This window comes from Molossus molossus, unplaced genomic scaffold (assembly GCF_014108415.1).
Source record: "Molossus molossus isolate mMolMol1 unplaced genomic scaffold, mMolMol1.p scaffold_m16_p_7, whole genome shotgun sequence".
NCBI classification, from domain to species: Eukaryota; Metazoa; Chordata; class Mammalia; order Chiroptera; family Molossidae; genus Molossus; species Molossus molossus.
The window spans coordinates 79,290,418-79,314,172 of record NW_023425401.1 but is presented as its reverse complement, the minus strand read 5'-3'; the positions used below and the strand labels follow the sequence as shown (position 1 = coordinate 79,314,172).

At 41.2% G+C, this 23,755-nt stretch overlaps 1 protein-coding gene and 1 pseudogene across 8 annotated transcripts in view; both read right to left on the bottom strand.

The window, feature by feature from the left end:
- Positions 1–1,477: 1,477 nt before the first annotated feature.
- On the bottom strand, positions 1,478–2,784 carry LOC118620334 (annotated as a pseudogene).
- A 3,098-nt stretch (positions 2,785–5,882) lies between these two features.
- ST7 (suppression of tumorigenicity 7) overlaps positions 5,883–23,755 on the bottom strand; it is a 357,848-nt gene continuing 339,975 nt past the window's right edge. For 2 of the 8 annotated variants that reach the window (XM_036246193.1, XM_036246198.1), the window contains exons 14-16: positions 17,278–17,370; positions 14,121–14,260; positions 5,883–6,278 (exon numbers count right to left, since the gene is read on the bottom strand). In XM_036246193.1, coding sequence (XP_036102086.1) covers positions 6,183–6,278; positions 14,121–14,260; positions 17,278–17,370 — 329 coding nt within the window. In that variant the 3' untranslated portion in view covers positions 5,883–6,182. Of the gene's footprint in view, positions 6,279–12,277; positions 13,315–14,120; positions 14,261–17,277; positions 17,371–23,755 lie in introns of those variants that run through there. The other 6 variants (XM_036246196.1, XM_036246199.1, XM_036246192.1 and 3 more) reach the window with 5 other exon arrangements.

Here is a 23,755-nt window from a genome sequence, read left to right as displayed (position 1 = left end):
GACTCATTCAGTACCAAATGTTGAAAACCAGATCGATGTCCTAGCATAGCTGGAGCACCATCTGTGCAAACACCACAAACCTTTTCCCAAGAGATCTTATGCTCTTTCAGAAATGAACCAACTGTGTCAAATACATCACATGCAGTAGTTGTCGTTTCAAGAGACTCATTTTTAAAGTCGCCATCATTAATATACCTCATGTAAACCAGTAACTGTGAACAGTTTGCAATGTCTGTAGATTCATCAAGCTGGATGCTAAATATTGGAAGTGGAGCAGATTTAATTTCCTGGATTGCCTGATCAAAAATATCAGCAGACATGTCATCTATTCTTCTGTAGACAGTGTCTTTAGATAAGGAAATTGCACTCAATTCCGTAACAAATTCATCTCCAATCATAACTCGAACAATGTCTTTGGCCGCTGGCAACAGTGAATCCTCAGCAATGGTGTGAGGTTTCATAGCTTTGGTGATTCTGAGTGCCAGCAAATGTGAAGCTTTAATGGCTGCTATGTTTTGTTTGTGGTACTTCCCATCCTGGCTTTCTTGAGTCCATCAGCTTTGCTTCTAAAATAGTTGGTATTCTTGCTGGCAAAGCTTGGATGCTTGCTATCAAAATGGCGTTTTAGTTTGTTTGGCTTCATAGATTCACCTGATAGAACTTCACAACAAATAACACATTGGTTTCTCAATTCCTGCTATAATTATTGTAATTACTGTAAAAAATCCTCACTATATTTTCTTAATGTTCTTCTCTACATGATCCATTGTCATGGGATAGTTTGCGAATGAAAACAATATATACCAATAGCTTTAATAATACAAAAGATGATACATGGCATAGTTTAGTCAATATAGTTCATTAAAGTTTCCTATGATTTACCTTTCTCTGTGCTGTGTTTTTTTTTTTTTTTTTTTTACATACCTGTTACTATCACAAGGAGGCAGTATTCACATCAACCACAGCTGAATATAAAAAGACCAATCAGCATCCAGATTAAGTTACCATGGTACAGTTATTTTTCTTTTGCAGTAGTTGATAATTTTACAGTACATGATTTTACATTTACCCAGTAATTATAATTCATGAAGTGTCATTTTATCTCCAATACTGCTGCTTTCAACACAGTACCTGCTCTCTACATATGTGTGACTGGTCCACATATGTACATTATGGTGCCAACCCTGTCACATACACCTGTATTTGTATGGGGTGTATGTGATGGGGTTGGTGTGATGATGTCATCATGCTGGGTACTCTTATGTGGGCGTATCTGCACGTGGGCGGACCTGCCTGGAGACGGATAGAGGAGTGGTGTCTCATTTCCTAAGACCATTGGAAATATGTGTTTTCCGATGGTCTTAGGTGACCCCTATGAAAGGGTTGTTAGACCCCCGAAAGGGGTTGTGACCCAAGGCTGAGAACCATTGCCCTAAGACTGAACCCTGGCTAGGGTGAGGTGGCAGGCCAGCCCCTCTTACATGAGGTCAGCAACATTGAGGGGCATCTCTAAAATGTAGGTGTTGTAGAAGGTTTCAATGTCTTGAAGAGTCTGCTTGTCTTCTTCTGTCACCATATTAGTAGCTGCACCCTTATGGCCAAAATGTCCACTCTGACCGATTCAATTCTGTGGGTATAGTTTTCCCTGTTGGTGGGAAGGTCATGGTTGATGACTAAAGAAACCTGCTACACATCACTGCCTCTGGTCAGCAGTGATCAATACTCTGCTAGAGCCAGAGTAGAACTCCCTCATGATTACAATTTGTTCCTTTGGTCCATATCTCCATACATGGCAGAGATGGTGAAGTCTTGGGCATGCATGTTCTCAGTGAGACAACCTTTCTTCATGTTGATGAAGATGACTGCTTGGGTGATGGTGAAGATTTTATACAAGTCAATGTGTCCAGTTTCCACTCCTCTCATTCTACATTCATGTAGAATTGGTGGATACCCTCCAGAGTCAACTATTCCTTCTTGACAAGAATCTGAATGGGGTCCCTCGTGAACTTCCCGGTCATCTCAAACACATTGGAAGGCACTGTAGCTGACAGCAAAAACACCTGGGAATATGTCATAGATCCGTTCCTTGAATTCATGGCTTAGCATTTCATCAACTTCACCCAATACAAACATCTTGATGTACTTGGGAGACAGTTATCTACAGTTAAGTATCAAACACATGGTGTGGGGTGCCCACAATGATATGGGGAACTTCATCTGCAGTTTCTGCACCTCAGCATGCACATTGGTACCCCCAATGCAAGAAGTGGCAGAAGGTAACCATGTGATCTCCTTAAGCCATGATCACTTTCTGTATCTGCTGTGCCAATTCTCTAGTGGGTTCCAGGACCAAGGCCTGGGTGGCCTTCAGACCCAATTCACCTGTTGCAGAGCTGATACGGCTAAAGTGGCAGTTTTTCCTGTCCCAGAATTGGGCTTGAACAATCACATTATAACCCCTGAAACAAAGAAGAATGGCTCACTGCTGGATGGCAGAGGGCTTCTCAAAACCACAGGCATAGATACACAGAGAAGGGATTCCACGAGGCTCATGTCATCAAAGCTGTTAACAACCTCATTTGTTACTCTCAGTGATACTTTCAGGCTCCACTTCATCTGGGCCATTGTCTCTGGGTCTGTGGGTTTAAAGTGTGAGTATACTAACAGAGGCACATTGGAAATCCTGACAACAGGCTCTTCCTACCAGTAACTGGCCTTGCATGATGTCATCTTTACTCCCTGACCCAAACTCCACCAGTTCCAGGAATCCTGACTTGCAGACATGATCCTTAGAAACTCCTGTGGTAACACATTTGAATGACTAGAGAAAATGGTTATTTTCTAGAAAAATACACAACCTAAATATAAGAAGAAATGGAATATTTGCATAGACTGATCACCATAGTAGACAGTAAAAACATGATTAAAGATCTATTATTAACCATGCAAAAATCAGTTATTTCATATCTAAATTTTTTTTTTTTTTTTTTATCCTCACCTGAGGACATTTTTCTATTTTTTGTTCAGGTAGAGTGGGAGGGGGAAAGAGGAAGAGAGAGAGAAACATCGATGTGAAAGGGACACATCGAGTGGCTGCCACCCGCACGACCAACCAGGGCCAGGGACAAACTGCAACCGAGGTACGTGCCCTTAGCGGGAACCGAACCCGGGTCTCTCGGGACCACAGGCCGACGCTCTAACCGCTGAGCCAAACCGGCCAGGGCTCATATCTAAATTTTTTATAATCCTTGAAGAGCAGTTCATTTTAGTGTTTAGTTATTCTGGGCCATATGAAAATATGGAAAGCTCACCAGTTCTTTTCATAAAGGCACAATGACTTTCATACTGAGTACTGATAAGGAAGTTAAAAAAGAAAAACCAACAAAACCTAGAGATCCATTTGGTAATAACTGGATTATTTCTTGTATAGAACTCAATTTGCCAATATTTGATTTAGAATATTTGCATTTGTATTCCAACACATATAAGTTGAAACTAAGGGATACTTATTGTCCTGTGGGAGAATCTTCATAGAGAAAAGCCCATCAGAATGGATTTTGATGCCCCCTCATATAGAAATAAAACCAGAAGGCAGGAATGCAACTTGGATTCCAGTTGCCATTTCAGTAAGAAGTCAGAAACTGTGGACTTGAGTGAGAAGTGTGAGAACCATGTGAAAATGATCATTTAAAAAACTGCTCTGTTTTATACTGGTGCTCTGGCTCTGCCTCTGCCTCACAGACATGCACAAAAGTCTCAAAACAAAAAGGACCGAATGTTCGTCCTTGGGGGCAGCAAACAGGCAGAAGCTGGGAAGACAGCCACCTTCCTGGCGTCCAGTCATAGTGAGGCCAAAAAAGCAGGAGTGAGTCTGGACTGCTCTCAAGAGTTGAGCAGAGAGGCAGAAGAAGGGGAGTACTGGGATCATGGCCCCTGTCTGAAGAGTGACTCTGGGTTACAAGGTGAAAGGGCTATTAAGTTCACACACGTTTAGGGAACGTGTCTCCCTCCTCAGCACATGATTAGCTCCTCTCTGGGATCACGGACTCATATCCTTCAACAATCTCGGTTACCCAGGCTGGTATCTTCATTCTGTCACCACTTTTCTCCACCTCCACCTCTCTCATTCACTCCCTTTACTCCTTCAAGTCTAACATCTGCCTCCCCTCTTCATAAGATTGCTCTAAAGTGCTAATAAATTTACATAGTGCTTTTAAATCCTCGTGTTACATTTCTTCGCTGCATTTCCTGGAACTAGGGTTCCTAACATGTACTCACTTTGGGCCATTTCCACTCGCCACTGCCTAAAGGCTCTTGAACATTTCTTTACAGCCTTGTCACAGTCTAGAGTCCCCAAATCAGGCAGGTTAAAATCATTGTGGATTTTTGTTTGCCCTCTTAAATAAAATAATTGTATTAATAACTACTTATTCTTCCAGCTCAGAATTACAATTCTTTGCCTTCCCTGGTCCTTCTCTGCTGGAACCAATCTCTCTCCTCTGAATAAGAACAAAAGTTTACTCATACCATATCAATTCAATGAATCATTTGAGCACCCATTCCAGGTCAAACGTTGTACTGGGGGAATAAGTGGTAAAGAGGCAAACAAGGTAGACATGACCCCTGCCCTTAAGTGCAGCCCCACTGGTATGCATATAGGAGTTCCAACTCTCCCAAGAAAATTTCCTAAGGGCAGCAGGCAGCTGCATGTTCCCACCAGGGCTTTGCACAAAAGAGGTACAAAGAAAAATCTTCCAAAAGCATGAACGACCCTTGGGCATCTAAACATTATCTGCCCTCTTGACTTTGTTCTGGGATGAAGACCAGGAGCCTGCAGGAAGTCCAACTGTGAAGGAGATGTAGTGTGGTGCTTTCCCCACACAATGCTATTTTAAGGTTCCTGCGGAAAGATTCAGGATTCTAAATAAAAGGGAAAACAAACTAGGGAAAGGACAATTCTCCACCCCCACTCCCTGCCATTTTTTTTAAAGCACTGGATTGAGATTTAAATAGAGGTACTTTCGACTTCAGAGAGAGGATTCAAGGTAGATTATTTTTCTTCTTTTGCTTAAGTAAAGCCAGATGCCCAGCAGGTGTGAATCATGTAGAAAGCTTTTAAAGGTGGTGAGGACAAATGATCACTAAAATACTCAAAGAATGCTCATATTCCAAGAGATGCACACATGACACATATAAAAAAAAGCACCCTTCTGAGAAAACATTTTAAAATGGCAATGTTAGTGGTCAGGTTCTACAAGAAACTATCAAGTCTATAGCTCCTTATCAAAAAGTTTTCTTCGCCCTGGCCGGTTTGGCTCAGCGGTTAGAGCGTTGGCCTGCGGTCCGAAGAGACCCGGGTTCGGTTCCCGCTAAGGGCACGTACTTCGGTTGCAGTTTGTCCCTGGCCCTGGTTGGTCGTGCGGGTGGCAGCCACTCGATGTGTCCCTTTCACGTCGATGTTTCTCTTTCTCTCTCTCCCTCTCACTCTATCTGTACAAAAATTGGAAAAATGTCCTCGGGTGAGGATAAAAAAAAAAAAGTTTTCTTCTCACAAGTCTGCAGAAAGCAAAACCAAAATGATTCCTAGAACTGCAATGTTGAGTTCCAGTGAATGAGTAGAGTATTTGAACTGGGACAACCTGTTATGGTGCATACATGTCATTTCTTTCACACTTCCTGCCATTCATTTTGAAAACTTTCTTTGTGCATTTGGCCCATGAGGACACTCAGTTTGAGACTGAAAATAATAATGCTTTTGAACCAAAGAGATTCTACTTTCCAAGCCACTGACTGTAGGACTCCTAAGGTCCTATTGAGTTCCCTGAGCAAAGAAAACTATTGTGTGACATTCAATAGATGTGGGTTCATTCACGTAGACCTATAGGTTTATTGGAGGCACCAAATTTTTAGGATTAGAAGACATAGGAAGGTCACAACTGGTTACTGCAATACACAAAAGTTTATTTTTTACTTTTTTGAAGGAAATAATAGAAATAAACATTAATAAATTTTGTACAACAAAAACAGCTTTTAATATGGAACAGACAGTCCATAAATGTTTTAAATCTCAGAATGGCTTCCCTTTTTCAAAGTCATGCTTTCTTGTGCTCTAGGACAAATCGGCATGGAAAAGACGGTGACAGCCCACTGGGTGCAGTGAGTGGAAGGATGGACGGGCTTCCTTAGATTCGAGTCAGCTGGTGCCACAGACTGGATGGGAGAATGCTTTCCACTTTCTCCATGACAAAGTTTAAGGGGGCAAACAAAGTGCTGAGGAACTGCAAAGAGACCAGAAGGGCAGAGGTCAGGAGAGATCTCATTCAAGATTATAAAATAAACCTTTCCCACCCATGCTTGCATCTAAAGTTTCTGAATTATGAAAGTCTCTGAAGGCTACAGTTTCATATTTATGTTGACAGGGAACACTGGTTGATGGTCAAACCTACATTCCAGTCCCCACTCCCTGGCTCTGAGAGATAAAGGGGAGAAGTGTCTGCTGGCAGCCCCCTTTGCTCCTTTGAGAGATGCCCCACAGTTCTGAGGCCTTCCCATTAGTTTTTAGGATCTCCTAGCTGCCCATGCAGATGACCATCAAAAGGGTGGCAGATAAGTAGAAAGTGGACAAGAGTTAAAAATGGTGACAACCTGCTTACCTAGCTGGGTGTAGAACTCGCTAAGGGAAAAAGGGAATTTTTAAAAAGTCAAGTTTGTTTATGGTTGTGAACTGTGCAAGCCCATGCTCATTTCTGAACTACCTGCTTAGTGGTGTGCATCATGGGAGCCTGAGAAAGGGCAGCCAACAGCTCAGTCCATGGACAGCATGTCCTTGTTGAAGAGGTGCTGCTTTGAGATCTTTGGGATCTATTTCATTTGCTTACCAAACTCCTTTCTGCTTTACATGTAGAAAATAATTTAGTTCATTAACTGTGCCTTTTCCCAGCCCGGACTCTCTGGTCCACAGCCGACGCTCCAACCACTGAGCCAAACCGGCCAGGGCAACTGTGCCTTTTAAGAAACCCAAGTGCGCCTGGCCAGTGTGGCTCAGTGGTTGAGCATCGACCCATGCAGCAAGAGGTCACCAGTCTGATTTTTGGTTAGGGCATGGGCCCTATCCCCAGTGAGGTGCATGCAGGAAGTGGCCAGTTAATGTTCTCACTCATCAAGGTCTCTATCTCTCTCCCTCTCCCTTCCTCTTTCTCTAAAATTAGTAAAGAAAAAAATTATTTTAAAAATATAAAGAAACTCAAGCGCTTCACCTGAGACTCACTTAACATAATCTCAAAACTTCAGATTATGTTCTTGTGAAGAGTCAGCGTCACTTCCCACCCAATATTTGGTAGAAGAGGGGCCCTAACCCAGCCAGGCAAGAGAAGGGTGTTTGGATGGTTTCTTTGCCCTCTGTCTTTTCAGAAACAAGGTATCACCTCTCTAGGGTTCAAGACCTGTTTGTGTACTGTGGAGTCCTTTTTCCTAATCCCTTGCCCAGAGCACATCACTGTCTATACTACCAGGAATTTCCCATAGAAGTGTAGTGCAGGATGTGAGTATACATGCAGAGAGGAAACATGGTTCTTAGCTCAAAAAACAAGTGGACAGTACATTTAATGACGTTAAATGGGCTTCTCTACTAGTCATATATTCTAGGGATTGTGGGTCTTCGAGAAAGGGTATGGAAGGCAAGTTTCCCAAATGTATTTGACCTCAGAATCTTTCCCTTTTCTTCTTTTTTAAGAGAACCAATAAAATACAAACTGAGAAAGCCCGTAACACATTGCAGCTGGGACATCAAGTCTGAGGATGTTAAGGAAACTCAAGATAGTGTAAGATTTGGAGTCTTTCTCTGTGCTGTGTCTTTTTCATCAATTAAATATATTTATTCAGTAAGGCATTTAAGTGTTGGGTGAGATATAAAAAAGTCTAGGATAAAAATCCCACTGTCAGAAACCTCAAAACCTGGAGTTGGGAGGGGGAGTCACTAAGACTGTACACAGCAAGGTAATAATACCAGATAGACCATGATAGAACAGAAGTACAAGGAGGATCCAGAAAAAAGAGAGAATCCTTTCTGTTGAAAGGATTGGGAAAGCTTAAAACGAGGCAACTGAAAGAGAACCCATTGAATGGTTGGATATCAAAAGATAGAGATGGGGTAAGGATGATAAGAAAAGAAATAGGAGCCGGGGACAACTGGAAGAGAAATGGGAAAACAACAGGTATGACCAGAAGATAGCAAATAGTTTAGCTTAGCTAGAAGACTTATAGGTAGAACTTAAAAATAACTAGAAGAATGCTAGGGAGGGCCTGAAAGCCAGGCTGGATTTGTAGTTAAGAAATAGGCAGCAATGTTAGTACTTCAGCAAAGATGGACGGCTCTTTCTTTCCTCAAGTGCATGTGAGACATATGGCAATTTCCAGTAATCTTCTGAAACGATCTTTTGAATGCATGGAACCATTTGAGATGCTCACCCTATAGAATGGACTGCCTATGCCCACCCTTTACAGTTTAGAGTTGAATGCAGTTGTAAGGCATCATGGGAGATATTTGGCCCAGAAATGAGTAATTACTTTCTCAGAGTTTGTACAATCCTGGTTATGAGAGCATAATATGGACCGAGTCTACTGACTGCATTAACCTAACATGATAACATTATAAAATTAAAAATATAAACACACATTTTTAAACTTATTTTTATGTGTTCAGAGACTGTCATGCTTCATAAATCACAGCATTTACCTATACTACTTATTTCCATGAAGAGAAGCTGGGTGCTGACATGGTTTGGATAAACCAGAGATCTAAAGGGGCTGGAAGATGCAGTTCAGGGAACAAGGTGATACTGCTGGTGAAATCATCATATCCTAAAGACTTGCCTAAAAACAGATTTAGAACTGCCAAAGTTGTGATTGAGGGGGAAGGAACTACTGAAGTATTAGCATGAGCCAGTGCAGTTAGAGGAAAGGCATCACTCAATGTCTGCACTCTGGGCTGTTTCATGCACTATATAGTGGAGACATCAGGGAACCTCAGCTTGGGCAGCAGAATGAATGGGGATGTTGTTACAAAATTGGTTTGAAATAAAGCCATGCTTGTTTGTTTGATTTGTTTTGGGCACTGATGTGGATAACAAGTGCAAAAAGGAAGGCCTCTGGAAATCAAGAGGTGGGCCTTTCTCCCTGTTTGATGTCCATAATTGCCCCCTCTTCCTTGCGGCATGGCAAGACACAATGGGGCCTGCTTCCCTAGACTACACCTGCCTTCTCACCAAGGTTCCACAAGAGATTTAAGTCTCCCTACCTCCAATGTACATGACAACTGACTGCTCTCCCTCACATCTAGAATGTGCCATCCTGGGGAAATGGAGAAAAGAATCCCTTGAACCTTTTCCCAGAGACCCTAATTCTCTCAAAAGCACCCAGTTGTGATATGCTCACTTTATTACTAATTTTCTCCTTAGCATGCTGCCCCCTTTCATTTAAGAACTAAGTAAAGGTCAGCAGCTTTCACTGGAAGCATTAAAAAAAAAGGTTTGGTAGAACCTGCCTTGCTTGAGATGCTCATTTATATTTCTTCGCATGTATGAAAATCAGTCCATTTGGGGGGGGGGGGGGGGGAGGCAGAGATGCAACCAATGCACACAAAGGAACAGCCGTTTCATTCACAGACTTGGGAAAATTATTGCCTGAAGAGTGAAGTTTGAATGAGCAATACCAGGCAACCCTGGAACAGCTAATCTCTTTCAATGTCCAAAACTTCTGTTCAGAGGGCAGACATATATGGTCCAAAATGCACCATGATTCAATCAGTGTCTTGTGGTGAGAAAAAGCAACTGAACTAATAAAAAAGAGAAAGTGACACTTCAATCGCCTGATGCTCTTTTTCCTGAAGCACCATTATTTAGAAGGTCATGGCTCCCAACATGCTTAGTTAACATTCGAAACGCCTCTGCTTATCTGAATAAGTTCCAGGTGCCCCACTGCAATCAGACAATTGACATTTCACTGTAATCAATATCAGACTTCAAAGAAGTCAGGGCCTGTAAGTAAAGACGAGAGTCAGAAGTCCACGAGCTCAGTCTCAGGGAAGGAAGAAGAAAGACTACAGGAGTCAAGACTAGGCTCTTGAAAGCAGCAGGGGTCAGAATGCTGACCTTCCCACATTCTGTGAGGGGTTGGGTTTGGAACATAACTTATTTATATGAGCAACCTTATCTTGGTAACCAAACATTCTAGGAGGAGTTAGTCCTAAGTCATTGAGGTAGATTAGATAGGGGAAACCAGCTGAAGCCTCTCATTCACTATTTCCAGTGGCTCACACTTGCCTGGGCTTCCTTATTGGCTGCACATCAACATGTAAACACACTGCAGAGTTCCCAAGCTGCATGTGGCCTGGGGAAGCAGTGCAATCTCTGCATCTACTAAAAGTCATTATCCCAGGGACATAGCTCAGGCGAGGGCGGAGAAAGTCAGTTTCACATGCTACAAATGGTTGTAGGCAGCCAACAAGGCAGCTGTGATAACCTATAGGCCTCATGAGGGGCCCTATGAAGTGACAAGGGTGCAAACGTGGAAAAGACCACGGGGGTGGCATGGGGAGGAGGGTGATGTGGCTCATCTCTTTCAGGCCATCCATCTTCCTTCCTCACAAAGTGTCTCCAGACATTTTGGAAACTGCCAAACCTTACTGAAGGGCAAGATGAGTGTGATCCTCCAGACAGAGGTTTAAAAGCAAATTTGTCTAGCCCTGGTCTGTTTTTCACAGTGGTTAGAGCATTGGCCTGTGGAAGTGAAGGGTTGAGGGTTTGATCCCTGGCCCCAGTCAGAGTTGTGGGGGAGGTAAGCAATCAATGTGTCTCTCTCACATTGGTCTCTCTCTCTCTCTCTCTCTCTCTCTCTCTCTCTCTCTCTCCCCCTTCCTCCCTCCCTCCCTCCCTCTCTTCTATCTAGCTAAAAAAAAAGCAATGGAAAAATATCCTCAGGTGAGGATTAATAAATAAATGAAAGCAAATTTATCTAAATCGTATTTGAAAATTACAAATAACTGGTCAAATGACCACACCTTGGTAGAGTATACAATATGAGCCCAGCAAATGCAAACATATATTGTATTCAATCACTTGATCTTAGACTCAAAACCAAAACTTGAAAACATTAAATAAGGAGAGTCCCCCTTGTCTAACATCCATGATGAACACGTCTCTGATATCTGGAGGCTGCACAGCCTTTCCTAGAGAACACCCAGTCTTATTCTATCCCCCCATCCTCACAATCCCATCCTACTTAAAGCAGTTTCAAGAGATTAGTCATTTCATTCAATGCAGTGGTTCTCAAAGCCCTGGTTCCATGCCTGAAACACATGGGGAGTGTCTGAAAACTCAGACACCCATGCTGCATCCCAAACCAATCTCCCTAGATGGTTCCAAGGTGCAGCCGGAGTGACACCACTAATTCCTAGAAAGCGTTCCCCTCAAGAGCTCTGACAGCACACCACACACCTGTAAAAATTCTGGAAAGGAAGTGTTATCCTCAACCCCTCCTCAGAATCTTCTGGAGTCCTTGTTAAAAACACAGACTCCTGGGTGCTAACACTTACAATTCTGAATTTCTGATGGTGAGGCCAGGTGAATTTTATGCACGCTGGAGGCTGAGAGTCTCTTTTCTGACCCCAAATTTCCACCAAGTGCTTTTTTTTAAGTTTAATGAAGAATACAAGGCCAGTGACATACTTTTACAAGTTTGCCTTTAAAAATGTTTAAGAGAGTATGAAAATAGAAGGAACAGTAATTGTCTAATGTTGTAAATATATCCTTACTGGGTACAGAAATCATGCCATGTACAGAAGACATAAGGAAATTTAAGATACTCTGCCTGGAGAAAAGAGGAGGTAGTCAGTCAGAGTTTGGAGGGGACCATCAATATAAGAACTTGCAAGAATAGGTTCATTTACTATAGTTTTGGAGAGCAGAATAGGAACAAGAGTGGAAATTAAAGAGAGGTCAGTTTTATCAGTTTAAAGAAAAGTTCTGAGTGACCCAATAATAAAATTGGCTTCGATGTTAAATAGATGAGCTCCCCATTGCTGAAAGTAGTCGAGTTAAGTCTGGATGATCGATCTCTATCATGTTTCTGTTGAAGGCAATTTGTTTAAAGTCCCTTTCAACTCTAAGAAAGAATAGAAGAAATAGAAGAATAGAAGAAATGCTAGGCTGTATCTGATTTTTAAACTGATTCTTTCTGTAGAAACCACTACCATTTATTTATTTATTTATTTATTTATTTATTTATTTATTTATCAATCATTTATTGAAAACCTACGATGTGCAAGGCACTGTGCAAAGCTTTGGGGATACAGAGATAAGGAAGACACTGTCTTGCTCTCAAGGAGCTCCCATTCTAAAAGGAAGACAGACAAGTTTTCAACAATTATATAATATTACAATAAATGTGATAGTATAGGTAGGTATTCATGGAATACTGTGGGATCATAGAGGAGAGATCTAACTAAGCTTAGGAAAAATTTAGAAAGAAAGCTGAATATAAAAAAATAAAGAGGCATTAGTAGGGTGGATAAGTGGGGGCGGTGATGGGAAAGAACATTCCATGCAGAGAAAATAGCATGTGCAAAGGTACTGCGGTGTGCATCTGGGAAGGGTGAGTAATTCACTATGGCCAAATAGCAGTATTTGTACAAGAGCTGGGAGAGATGAAGCTGAAGAGGCAAACAAGGGCCAGATCATAAAAGACCTTGCTTGCCATGCTAAAGAGTTGGTACTTTATCTTGAAGATGGTGGGAAACCATTGGAGAAAGTCAAGCAAGGAAGTAACATGCTCAGACTTGCAATTTAGGAAGATCATTTTTGTGTCAGTATAAAAGAAAGACTGGCAAAGGAAGCAAGGAGTCCAGTTAAGACTTTTGTAGGATTCCAGGAAGAAATAAGGAAGACCTAAACTAAGAGAAAAGGCTGTAGGGGGGAGAAGGAGGAGAAGATGTGAATTACATTGATTGAATGTCTAGTGGCTTAGGAGGTTATACCCAACAGATTTTGGAGGCTGAGACAGACGGTATGTGGGGAGTAAGAGAGGGAAGAGTTGAGGAGGACTGCTGAGTTTCTGGCTTGAGTAAATGAGTGCCACTGGCGGAGGTCAGGAATACAGGAGGAGAGTGGTTTTGGTGGTGGAGGAAGAAGGGTGATGAGTTCAGTTTTGGAAATGCTGAGATTGAGGAGCCGGTGGGATTTCCAGTTCATCTTCAACACGCATGAAAATACTCTTGCAATTCCAGTCCCTGAACTCTGCCGAGCAGAAAATGTCAATCATCTGGAAAGGGATTAAATCAACCCAGCCAAGTTAAAAATCATCCTTTCTGACTCCACTTGCCTTGAAACCAGAATGGAGTTCTGAGAAAACAATGGATACACTTTTCCTCATTTCTTCTGTTTGAAACCTGTCTATGGCAAAATCAGTAAACTTACCCTCACTATATGTGCAGGTTGAAATTGTCAGTTTTCAACAAGGAAACTGATTCTTGATTGTCAATGTAGATGGCTTTTCTGATTAAATCTCCTTTCCACAACCCTCTTTAAAGATTCTTAATGGATTTCCACATTTCTAAATGTCATATCTGCATACTTCTTACTACTACAAGCCCTTTACACCCTCTCAATTCATTCCCAAACAAGCCCAAGGTTTATAACCATTAAATTTTTAAAAATTTAAACCATTTTTGAAAATGTAAATTTCATTTTTGCATTAAAAAAGATCCACAGTATCTAAAGATTGGAAATAATGTCACTCAATTTATATAAAACTGAATCATTTCCCACACATTTTTCATTTGCTAGGATTCCCTTATTTATTTAATCCTTTTAGACCTCACCCATTTGGGGGGAACTGCTGAGAAATTTCTGTGTATAAAACAAGGCAAGGCATGCATTAACAAACAATCTACACTTTCTCATTTGACCCTTAACCCTTTTATTCCACTAATGATAAGAAAAATTAAGCAGTGAGCAAATGAGCAATGCAGGCATATCCATTTCTACATGAAATTCCCCCATTTCTTTTGTTACTTCTCTTGCTTTTCCTGACCCTTCCCTGAGGCCTCCCTCTTGGCAAATACTTACAGCTTTTGCGAAGACCCCCATAAGTTCCGGAAACTGATGTGTCAGGAGGGCCAGCATAGCTGTGAAGGAACACAAGCCAGCAGTAAAGAGAATAAAGAAGGGAAGCTCCTTCTTTGGGTAAACTGAGACTTCATGGAAAGCTGTGGAGAAGATCAGAAGGGAAATAACAGGACTGGAATAAAATGCATTCTCAAGAAATTTCTATATGTGGGAAGTATTCTTCAGAGCTTTGGCTAAAGCATGTTGCAAATGAAAAAGGCATGGGACTTGAACAAACCATAGTCTACATCAGGGCAAGCCTTTGGCAGCCTAACTGCTTCTCCCAAGTCCATGTTCAACCTTCAGCGCTCCATCTAGAAGCATGATAGAGCTCATGTGGGGACGTCACACATTCATGGGCAGGGACAGTAATACCATGCATGCCTAATATATTCTTTTCTCAAAAGCGAACGTAAATGAAACAAAACTCTATTCAAATTATTAAACACATGTTCATTGTATAAAACCTGGAAAATACAAAGTATACTGGAAAAAAAAATCCCGTCTCTAGATTTTCACCTTCCTATAATTTCTAAACATTATAATGCAGGGATATTAGTTTATCTTGTATTTTTTCCTGGTGCACTCTAGGTATGTTGATGGAGAGGGCCACCCAGATAGAGAGACATTCAGCAAGGACCTCTTTTGCTGGCTATTGAATCTGCAGGGCTGAGATAAAGGCTGTGAGGGCCATCTGGAACAATTGTAGGAGACTCTTGATGATAAATATACTTCCAACCACCACCAAAATAAATAAATAAATAATGGGTGCTCTTTAGAATGCCTTCTATAACTTTTAAATTTCAAATGTTGGATTTGGGGAAACCAAAAAACTGTGCCACTAAAGCTGAAATAATCGAACTGCCCTGCTTCTTGTGGCTCGGTGGCTGCCTGTGATGTTGGTTGGTGGGGTGCTGACCAAGGAGGGAGGGGCTGGTCTGCCAGAGAGAAAAGCACCAGCTGCCAGAGGCCCTGGTAGAGGAAGCAGTGAAACTGCACAGGAGCGACTGCCCCTAGAACCAAAAGGATCAAGTGCTCCACTTCCTCAGGAAATCCAAGCTGTAAAGGCCTTTCCTTGACCACTCAGTTCTCACTACTTAGATCCATAAACAGTAATCCACTCTGCTGAAGCTAAGGGTGGAGAGGGGCCAGGAGGGAGAGAGGGACAAAGCACAACTAACCACATGCACTGGAATCCAGGAAGTCAACCTGCTAGAATTCAAACATGGGTTAGTGGCAATAGCCACACTTTTAATGTACAAAATGTAGGTTGCATTTAAAACAACTGACCCTCTCTGTATGCTCACTCTCAAAACCCAGCCTCTTGCAAAATTTTGAGGAGATATCAGACTTAAATAAATGTGAGCCACAATTTTCTATTTCAAGCTTATAAAGATTATTCCTGTAAAGTTTCTTTTAAGAACTGTAATCTTGTTGTAATAGTAAATCTACTGCCATAGAAACTTCAAATTGGACTCAAGTAAAACACTTAAAATAGTGTACTTTTCAGAATAGTGTCTACCGTACCAGAAAACTGAAACTATTTCTTTTGTTGATAATCCTCATCCGAGGATATTTTTCCATTGATTTTTTTTTCTAATACTCTTTTTTTTTTCTTTATTGATTTGAGAGAGAAAGGGAGAAGGAGTAAGAGATAGAAACATCGATGAAAGAGAACATCGATTGGCCGCCCCCTGCATGCCCCAGATGTACAGACACATCTATTGATTGCCTCCCAGTCGTGGCTGGACCTGCAACCCAGGAATGTGCCCTTGATTGGGAATTGAACCTGCAACCCTTTGGTCGACAGGCTGATACTCTAACCTTTGAGTCAAACTGGTGAGGACCAGAAAACTGAAACTTTAACAAGGCTCTCCCTGAAGGGAAAGTCAAAAGGTAAAATATGGGCCCATAACAGAGATTTCTGAAATCAAATCGAATGCAGTGTGAGACACCAGACCCTTTTCACAATCGAACTCGGACATGAGGAGCAACATGTCACAGGTCTCCCAGTTCCCTAAGAAACAAAGTTCACACTGGGACTGGCGAGCAAGGAGTCAAGTGAGTGACCTCCTGCTACTTCAATTTAAGACAGCAATTCATTTTGCACCCAGACCTAACCCTATTGAAGATCTATGACTGGCTCAATAATGCCAGTGTTGGACAATTTACTATGCACTCAGGGCTCCAAAGGTACAATATTCCTCTGGGCAAATTATTTAAATATGTTATAGTTATGAAGTATGATATAACAGGGGCTGGTAAAAGGGAGGGTGTGGCAGGAGAGAGAATGGGAAAAAGGGAATAACCAAAATTTGGAGATCATTATCTGAGGGAGAAAAATATGTCTTAAGTCAGGGCCACATGAAGAACCTGGACATGGTCCTTGTGCACAGTATGATTTGATAATAACTAGTTAGCCAGAATTGTAAAAGAAATCTTGTATTACAGTAAACCAAATCACCCCTTCCACACATGGAATGGGCCAGACTGCCGGGTGGTGTGGCAGGGAGGGCAGGATCCCCTCCCTGTGCTTGAGGCAGTGCTGAGGCTGTGTGTGTGCTCTGTGCACAGCACACCAACTCACTAGTGCAATTCCTCGAGATGCTCACAGCAAATCCCTCCGGATAAGAGTCTTGAGAGCACGCTCGCCTCACTCCATGACTCCACCTTTGGTAAAGATGCCAGGGTCCTGGTGTTGCCCCCTCCCATCTGTGACTCATCTGAAGCTCCCTCTAAAGTCAGGGCTTCCTCTACAAACTCCCATCTGTTTGAACTGCATCCGACCAGAGGAGAGCCCAGGCAGCATACTGCACAGTGGACTGCCTAGCCAACATCAGCCTCAAACTAGGGGTCTCTGTGCCCAGGCCAACATGATGCCTCTTCATTTAAATTTCAGTCAACTAGGGTCTTTCCCTTTGACAAATCTGAAGAGACTTGGAGGAGTAGGAAGCCAAACCCACTCACATAACTCACTTTAATGCATATGCTATCAAATAAGGACAGGGTTTGGGAGAAGAGTAATAAAAGACAAGGAACATTATAAACATTTATCATTTCCAACTCTCCCCATCCCCCCTCACTGGCTGAAGACACAACATAGAGAAGTGAGACTTACACGGGAGCAGTTCTCGGTCTGCTGTTTCTGTACAGATCGGGTAAGGATAAAACAGATGCCCCTTTTCTAAGGGATAAGGGATCATCCGAAAAGCTGAAAAGGAGAGACAATATGTTAGAGGTTCAATATTTGTCTCACAACTTCTCAACTTCAAAAGGGGCCTTTTGAGCATTTATATAATGGGGAACACGTCTACAAATAACTCCCAGAAAGGATGCATGACTTTCCCAAACTTGAAGTCATGTGCCAGACAAACTGTCAGAGGCGCACTGCAATGTATGACTCACACATTCATCTCACACTATATATTCTGGGCAAACCTTACAAAACTGGGTGGGGATGGGGGTGCAGAGGAGTAGGGAAGCCATTAATTCCAATGCCCAGAATTTCCTCATCTACAAAATATTGTTAAAATGTCATAAGTACTAATTCAGTATAGCCCAACTGATGGAATACACAAATGTGGACTGACTTGTTGGAGCCTGTTATAGATGTACAAATATGAAAGGCATTCTACCATGTCTATTTAAAAAATATGTCTAGGTGGAGTAGGATTCCAACCAAGATGGATAAAAACAAAAATCTAAAAACGTATGACCTGAGATGTATTTCTAAACTTTATGAAACATTTAAATCTTCAATATCATGTGGAAAAAAATGGATTAGGAGAGATTTATTATGTGTATTTTGATGTCAGGCCACCTAAATTCTGCTTTTGTGGCATCAGATAATATTAAGTCTCACCAATCAATCCATCCCTTCCTATCATCACATGTGCTCCTCTCCCTATTACAATGTCATCAGCATGTTAGTCTCACTGTTCCTATGAACAGTGTTCACAGAGGTGATTTTTCTTCAACAGATGTCCTTTAACTATAGTATGCTGTAGATACAAAATATAAAAACTGAACCCTACACTGGGAATGTTGAATATCAATCGTTGTCTTTATGCATGTTAAAGGGGAGTGGTGGCGACACAGGATTCTTTTTAGTTTTAATGCAACATTTCAAGGAATCATAGCTACAGACTTAGCTGTGTAATTACCTAAACCTTCTCAAAATACTGTCAATGTACATATTTCTCTTTTGCATACTTATTTCAAACAGGAATCAGAGACAAAGAATGTTCTCCCTCACAAGAAATGACAAGGTTCCATTGTAACCAGCATCAGTGCACATATGGTATTTATTCTGGTGTCTGAATATTATTTAAAAGTAAAAAAGTATGTATGTGATTCCAGCATTTGGAATGCAGTCAATCCGCAGCACGGTGGCATCACTCCGAGGTCGCACCGCGCTGCCGCAGAGAATATAAATCACTATGAACGTGGGACAGAGCAGAGCCAGTTTGCTGGCAGTTGGCTGAGGTAAAAATGTTATCAATTTTCCTCTTATAACAGAAACCTCTTAAACAGAGATTAAAACATTAAAAACACTCCAGTCTTTAACTGTTCTTAAAATGAAAGGCTTACTCTAGTTCAATCAGCCTTTAACTTACATGCAAACAAAGATGACTTTTGCCCGCTACAACCAGCGGAGAGAGAGCTCTCCAAACAGGTTAACACATAGATATCACTCGAAGAAACCACATCTCTCTCAATAGAACTAAGTTTACAAGAGAAGGAAAAAAACTACAAAACCAAAAAAAAATCTTTTAGTGCCTTTGTAGGATACACTAAAATCTCTTCTGGAAAGTGGGCATTTAAATTTAAACTGCAATATGGCAGGATTTTAATACCATTTCCCATAAATGATGGCTCCTATAAAAACATCCCAAATATGTGGAAAAACGTATGTGAAAGTTTTTCTTTCTTACTTTTCTAAAAAAAATCTAGATTCTCCATGTGCAACGGGGCTGCTATACTTAATAATCTGTTTAGGTTTATAAGATATAAATAAGTCCTCAGTTTTCAAAGTAGCTATAAATATGAATGCTAGATTTTATTCAAAAACTGAAGTCATTTTATACTTCAGGGAACAATTTTTAAAATGAAATATAGGCGTGCAAGGTCTTTAGAGTGTTCAGCCATGGAAATCAAATGGTTAGTTGGTATCTTTTCAGTCAGATACCAAATGTTTTTTTACGCCAGTATTTGGCATGCATACACAATTTTGTGCATCAAGTTAGCCTTTTTCTTCTTCTAATCAGCACCGGTCTTTTGGGGAGGGTGGAGACATTGATCACACACACACTCACACACACACACGCACATACACATATACACATGCACACACGTATGTCTCATCCCTTCCACCTCATGATTGCGAAGATGTGGAGTAAGGTGCTTGTTAAAACCACTCTCTTTCTCATGTCAGTTGTTATCTACATCAATTTCATAAAATTAAGACTTTTGGCTTCACTGAACAAAAGAAAATAAAATTTCTGTTTGTATAATTCTATCCGTCAGCCACCATGCTGTGCAGTGTCAGTAAAGTGAGGTAAGTGACATTAGTCTGGAGAGAGGGAAGAGGCACTGCTCATGCCTTGCGAGCTTCACCTCCTACCTTTCACTGCAAAAACCTGTGTTTGACTGTTTCACGAGAACCTCATGGCTTAAGTCAACATCCAGAAATTTTGCAAGGGCAAATATTAACACACTGATTTGGCAGTGCAAATCAGAATGAATAAAGGGTCATTTGACCTATTTTATGAATTGATGTGTTTTATGAGTGATCACAAACCTCCTAAAAATCTATTCTGAGAAAACACACATTTCCAAGCAATTAAAGATATACATGGATTTGTTAAAATACAAAACAAAAAAGCCAGGCAACTCCGTGTTACTACATGGCACACAAATGACACCTAAGCTTTCCTTTGTGCACCATTCCTCCCCACCTTGACTCTGTCATGCCTGCTGAGGGGTGAACTGGGCTGGGAATCAGTTAATGAACAGTCAGGTCCTCCACAGTCAAGTCTGAAGTGTTACACTGCGGCCTTCCTTCCCTGACAAGACACATTTTCTAGGCTCGGAGCCTATAAGTGTGGTGCCTAGCAGACACTCTCCACCAATACTGAAGAAGAAAAAAATCAACAGAACCAAAGAGTGGACAGAAGGATGGATTAAGTGAACAAGCTCATTCCTGATTTTCCCAGCGATTTTCTCATCCTACCCACAATACAGAGGAGGACAGAAGGTAATGTTTGATGTTTTGTTTGTTTATGTTGTCTTTCCAAAGAGGATCTCAGAGACCTTAATATAGACAGATGACTTGTAATAGTGAGAACTGAATTAGAATCCCAGCTCCACCTCCTAAACACGTGAATGTCGCCCTCATGTACCAAAGATAAAAGAGTGAGCCAGGCACACATGGTCCCTAAACTGACAGAGCTCACCACCCGGGCAGAAAATGGATGATCCAATAATCATGAAAATATTTGTGAAAGTTCCCACTGTGATAGCTCTTGGTAGGAGAGATCCGAGGGGCTGAGCTTATCTAAAGGAGGAGCAGTGGAGGTGACAGCTAAAGAATAAGCTCAACTTGACCAGGTTAACAACTGCATGTCTCTGGGTGAGTCATTCATCTGGGTCTAGTCTGCCGGTCTGTAAAAATGAGAATATCACGGACCTTGTGAGGCTGTTAAAGGGACTACGTGTAACAGCAGAGGTCAAGGGTGTCAAAACACAGTGCCTGGCTGCTCAATAAAAGTTAGTTTTCTCTTTATCCTCCTTTTCTGCAAGCCCTAAAATTCATACTCTCTATATTAGGTCATACTCTAGCTCATAAATAAAAATGCTGCTGCTTGGCTGGTGTGGCTCAGTGGTTGAACGTTGACTGACACACCAAGAGGTCGCCGGTTCGATTCCCAGTCAGGGCACACGCCCAGGCGGTGGGCCTAATCCCCAGTGCGGGGCATGCAAGAGGCGGCCAGTTGATGTTTTCTCTCATTGACATTTCTATCTCTCTCTCCTTCTCCCTTCCTCTCTCTCTAAAATCAATAAAGAAAAAAAAAGTTTTTTAAATGCTGCTTGTTTGTAAACAATTGGAAGTACAAACAGAATAGAAAATTATCATCAAAATACAAATTTTATGCTCTCACCTTTTACTGCATTGTGGGAATCTGGCCATAAAGGCTACCTGTCTTTTGTGAGACATTTGGGCACAACAATAAAGAAAGCACAAAAGTCAAAAGCCTGGGTATGATCCACATTCTTTCAGTATCTAGTTATGTGGCCTTGTGAAAATCAGTTTCCCTTGGTCAGATTAAATTATGTTTCATTCTAATTCTGAAGAAAAATTAGAGTTTTACAACAGATTCCTAACTTATAAGTAACCCTAACACTCTGTTGCTACTTCCATGATAGTACTCGTTACACACATGCACGCACACACACACACACACACGTGTGTGTATATATGCATATGTGAATATATCTGTACATACATACACACACACATTTCTCCCAAAGCATTTCAGTCTTACTCATCTTGGTATCCCAACACAATGCCTGGCACAAAGGAGGAACTCAATAAATTTTTGTTGAGTAAAAGAATGAACATATGAATGCACAATCAGAAAGAACAGACTTTTCCCTTTAAAAATTCAAGTGGATTCAAATTGTGGTCAGTCACTAAGACTGAATAAAAGGAAGGAGCAAGCTGGGCTCACCGGGCAGAAGGTGGGAAAGTGTCACTAGGGATCTGGAAACTGGCTATTCATAAGTGGTAACTACCACCAGGGGCTTTAGCTGACCACTGCTTTCTCCCAAGAAACAAAATCTTAGATGTATGAGGTGGTGCAGTGGGGGTGGGGATCTCTCCTTAGCAGTCCCAAAGGTGTCAGCCTTTTGGAGGAAAGGTTTAGTTAGAGGAAATGCCCTAAGGCCCACATCTTACAGCAAGTAGCATTTACCATTAGGTTCAAAGAGAATAAATTAGAATCAGAATTTCATCCTATGCTTCAACAATGGGCTATTTTCTCGTCTCAAAGGAAATACTCTGCCTTAGTCCCCCTAAAAAACACCACCTTCTTATCTTATACATTATTTAGTGAATTCTTCGGGGGAAAAAATTTCCAAAAAGAAAATAAAGAATCTTACTTGGTAAAGTGGAAAAATGGAAACAAAGAAAGGCTAAGTGATGTACCCCATGGCATACTGGTCTTCTGATACTAGAAAATTAAATCTTAACGTTCCCAATTGAAGTCAGCAGACTATCCTGCTTTGTAAAATAAATACAACCAAAACAGCCTTGAAAGAGCTAGGTAGGAGAGAGATAAGGCCACATTGGTATTTAATACAGGTAAAACAGAAGACGTGTCATTTAAAATAGGGCTCTAGCCCTCATCGGTGTTACTCAATGGTTAGAGCATTGGCCCAATCACCAAAGGGTCTCACAGTCCATTTCTAGTCAAGGGCACATACCTGGGTTGCAAGTTCAATCCCCAACCCGGCAGGGGCACGGGCGGGAGGCAACCAATAGATGTCTCTCTCACATCAATGTTTCTCTCTCTCTCCCCACCCCCAACTCCATTCCATTCTAAAAAAAATCAATGGAAAAAATATCTTCAGGTGAGGGTTAACAAAAAAATAAAATAAATGGAAATAAAATAGAGCCTCCAAAGGCGCAATACCATTATAAATAAGACCTAGTTCAAGTGAAATCTTGCACTCATATGTGTTTTTTATATTCAACTCATTCTTGCACTGGTTGTGTATGTGTGTGTGTGTGTGTGTGTGTGTGCACATGAGGATAACCAGAACCTACAGTGTTTAAAATAAGTATAATTCAGATAAGATGGCAGCTGTATAATGAACTAAGAAACATATTTTTAAATCTTGTAAATGAAAACCTTTCCCCTTTCTTGATTATCTTGACTTTAAAAAACATATTGTGTAATTTCAGGAGCTGGGACAGTGATGAATCAAACATTTTAGAAACCTTTGAAATGCTGATGTATTTGTGGTTTGAGGACTTTTTTTTTTTTTTAACCACCATATGTTTCAAACCCAAACAATCTCTGCCATGCATCAGCTGGATTTGGGGGTTTTATAAAAAATGTGAGTTATTTCAGCCTATTGTTGGGAAATTCACTTAATTCCACATGATGACTAATGCTCCAACATTAAAAAAAAAAATCATTAAAGAGCAAAGCCAAACTAAATTTCCATCCCCACCCCTAAACAACATGACAATTTTATTTTAATATACAAAAGACAAATTGACTAAAAGAATACTCATTTTTAACATGGAAACTAGTGAAATTAGGTACTGTTACCTTCCTCCTTGAATTCTCTTGATGTTGGAAGGGAGTTGGGGGGTGCCCTTAAATTTCAGAATGAAGAAAAACATGATTTAAAGGAGAAAAACCTCAACCATGAGGCTGGAAATGTCAAAAGGCGCCACCATGTGGTGCACTAGAGGAAATGCAACATTCTGCTCTCTGGCACAGACTACCCAGGGGAGGCCCACTAACCTCCAAGAGGGAGAGGGAACAACTCAGGTACTGCAATTACCCTTTCCACAACTGCACTGA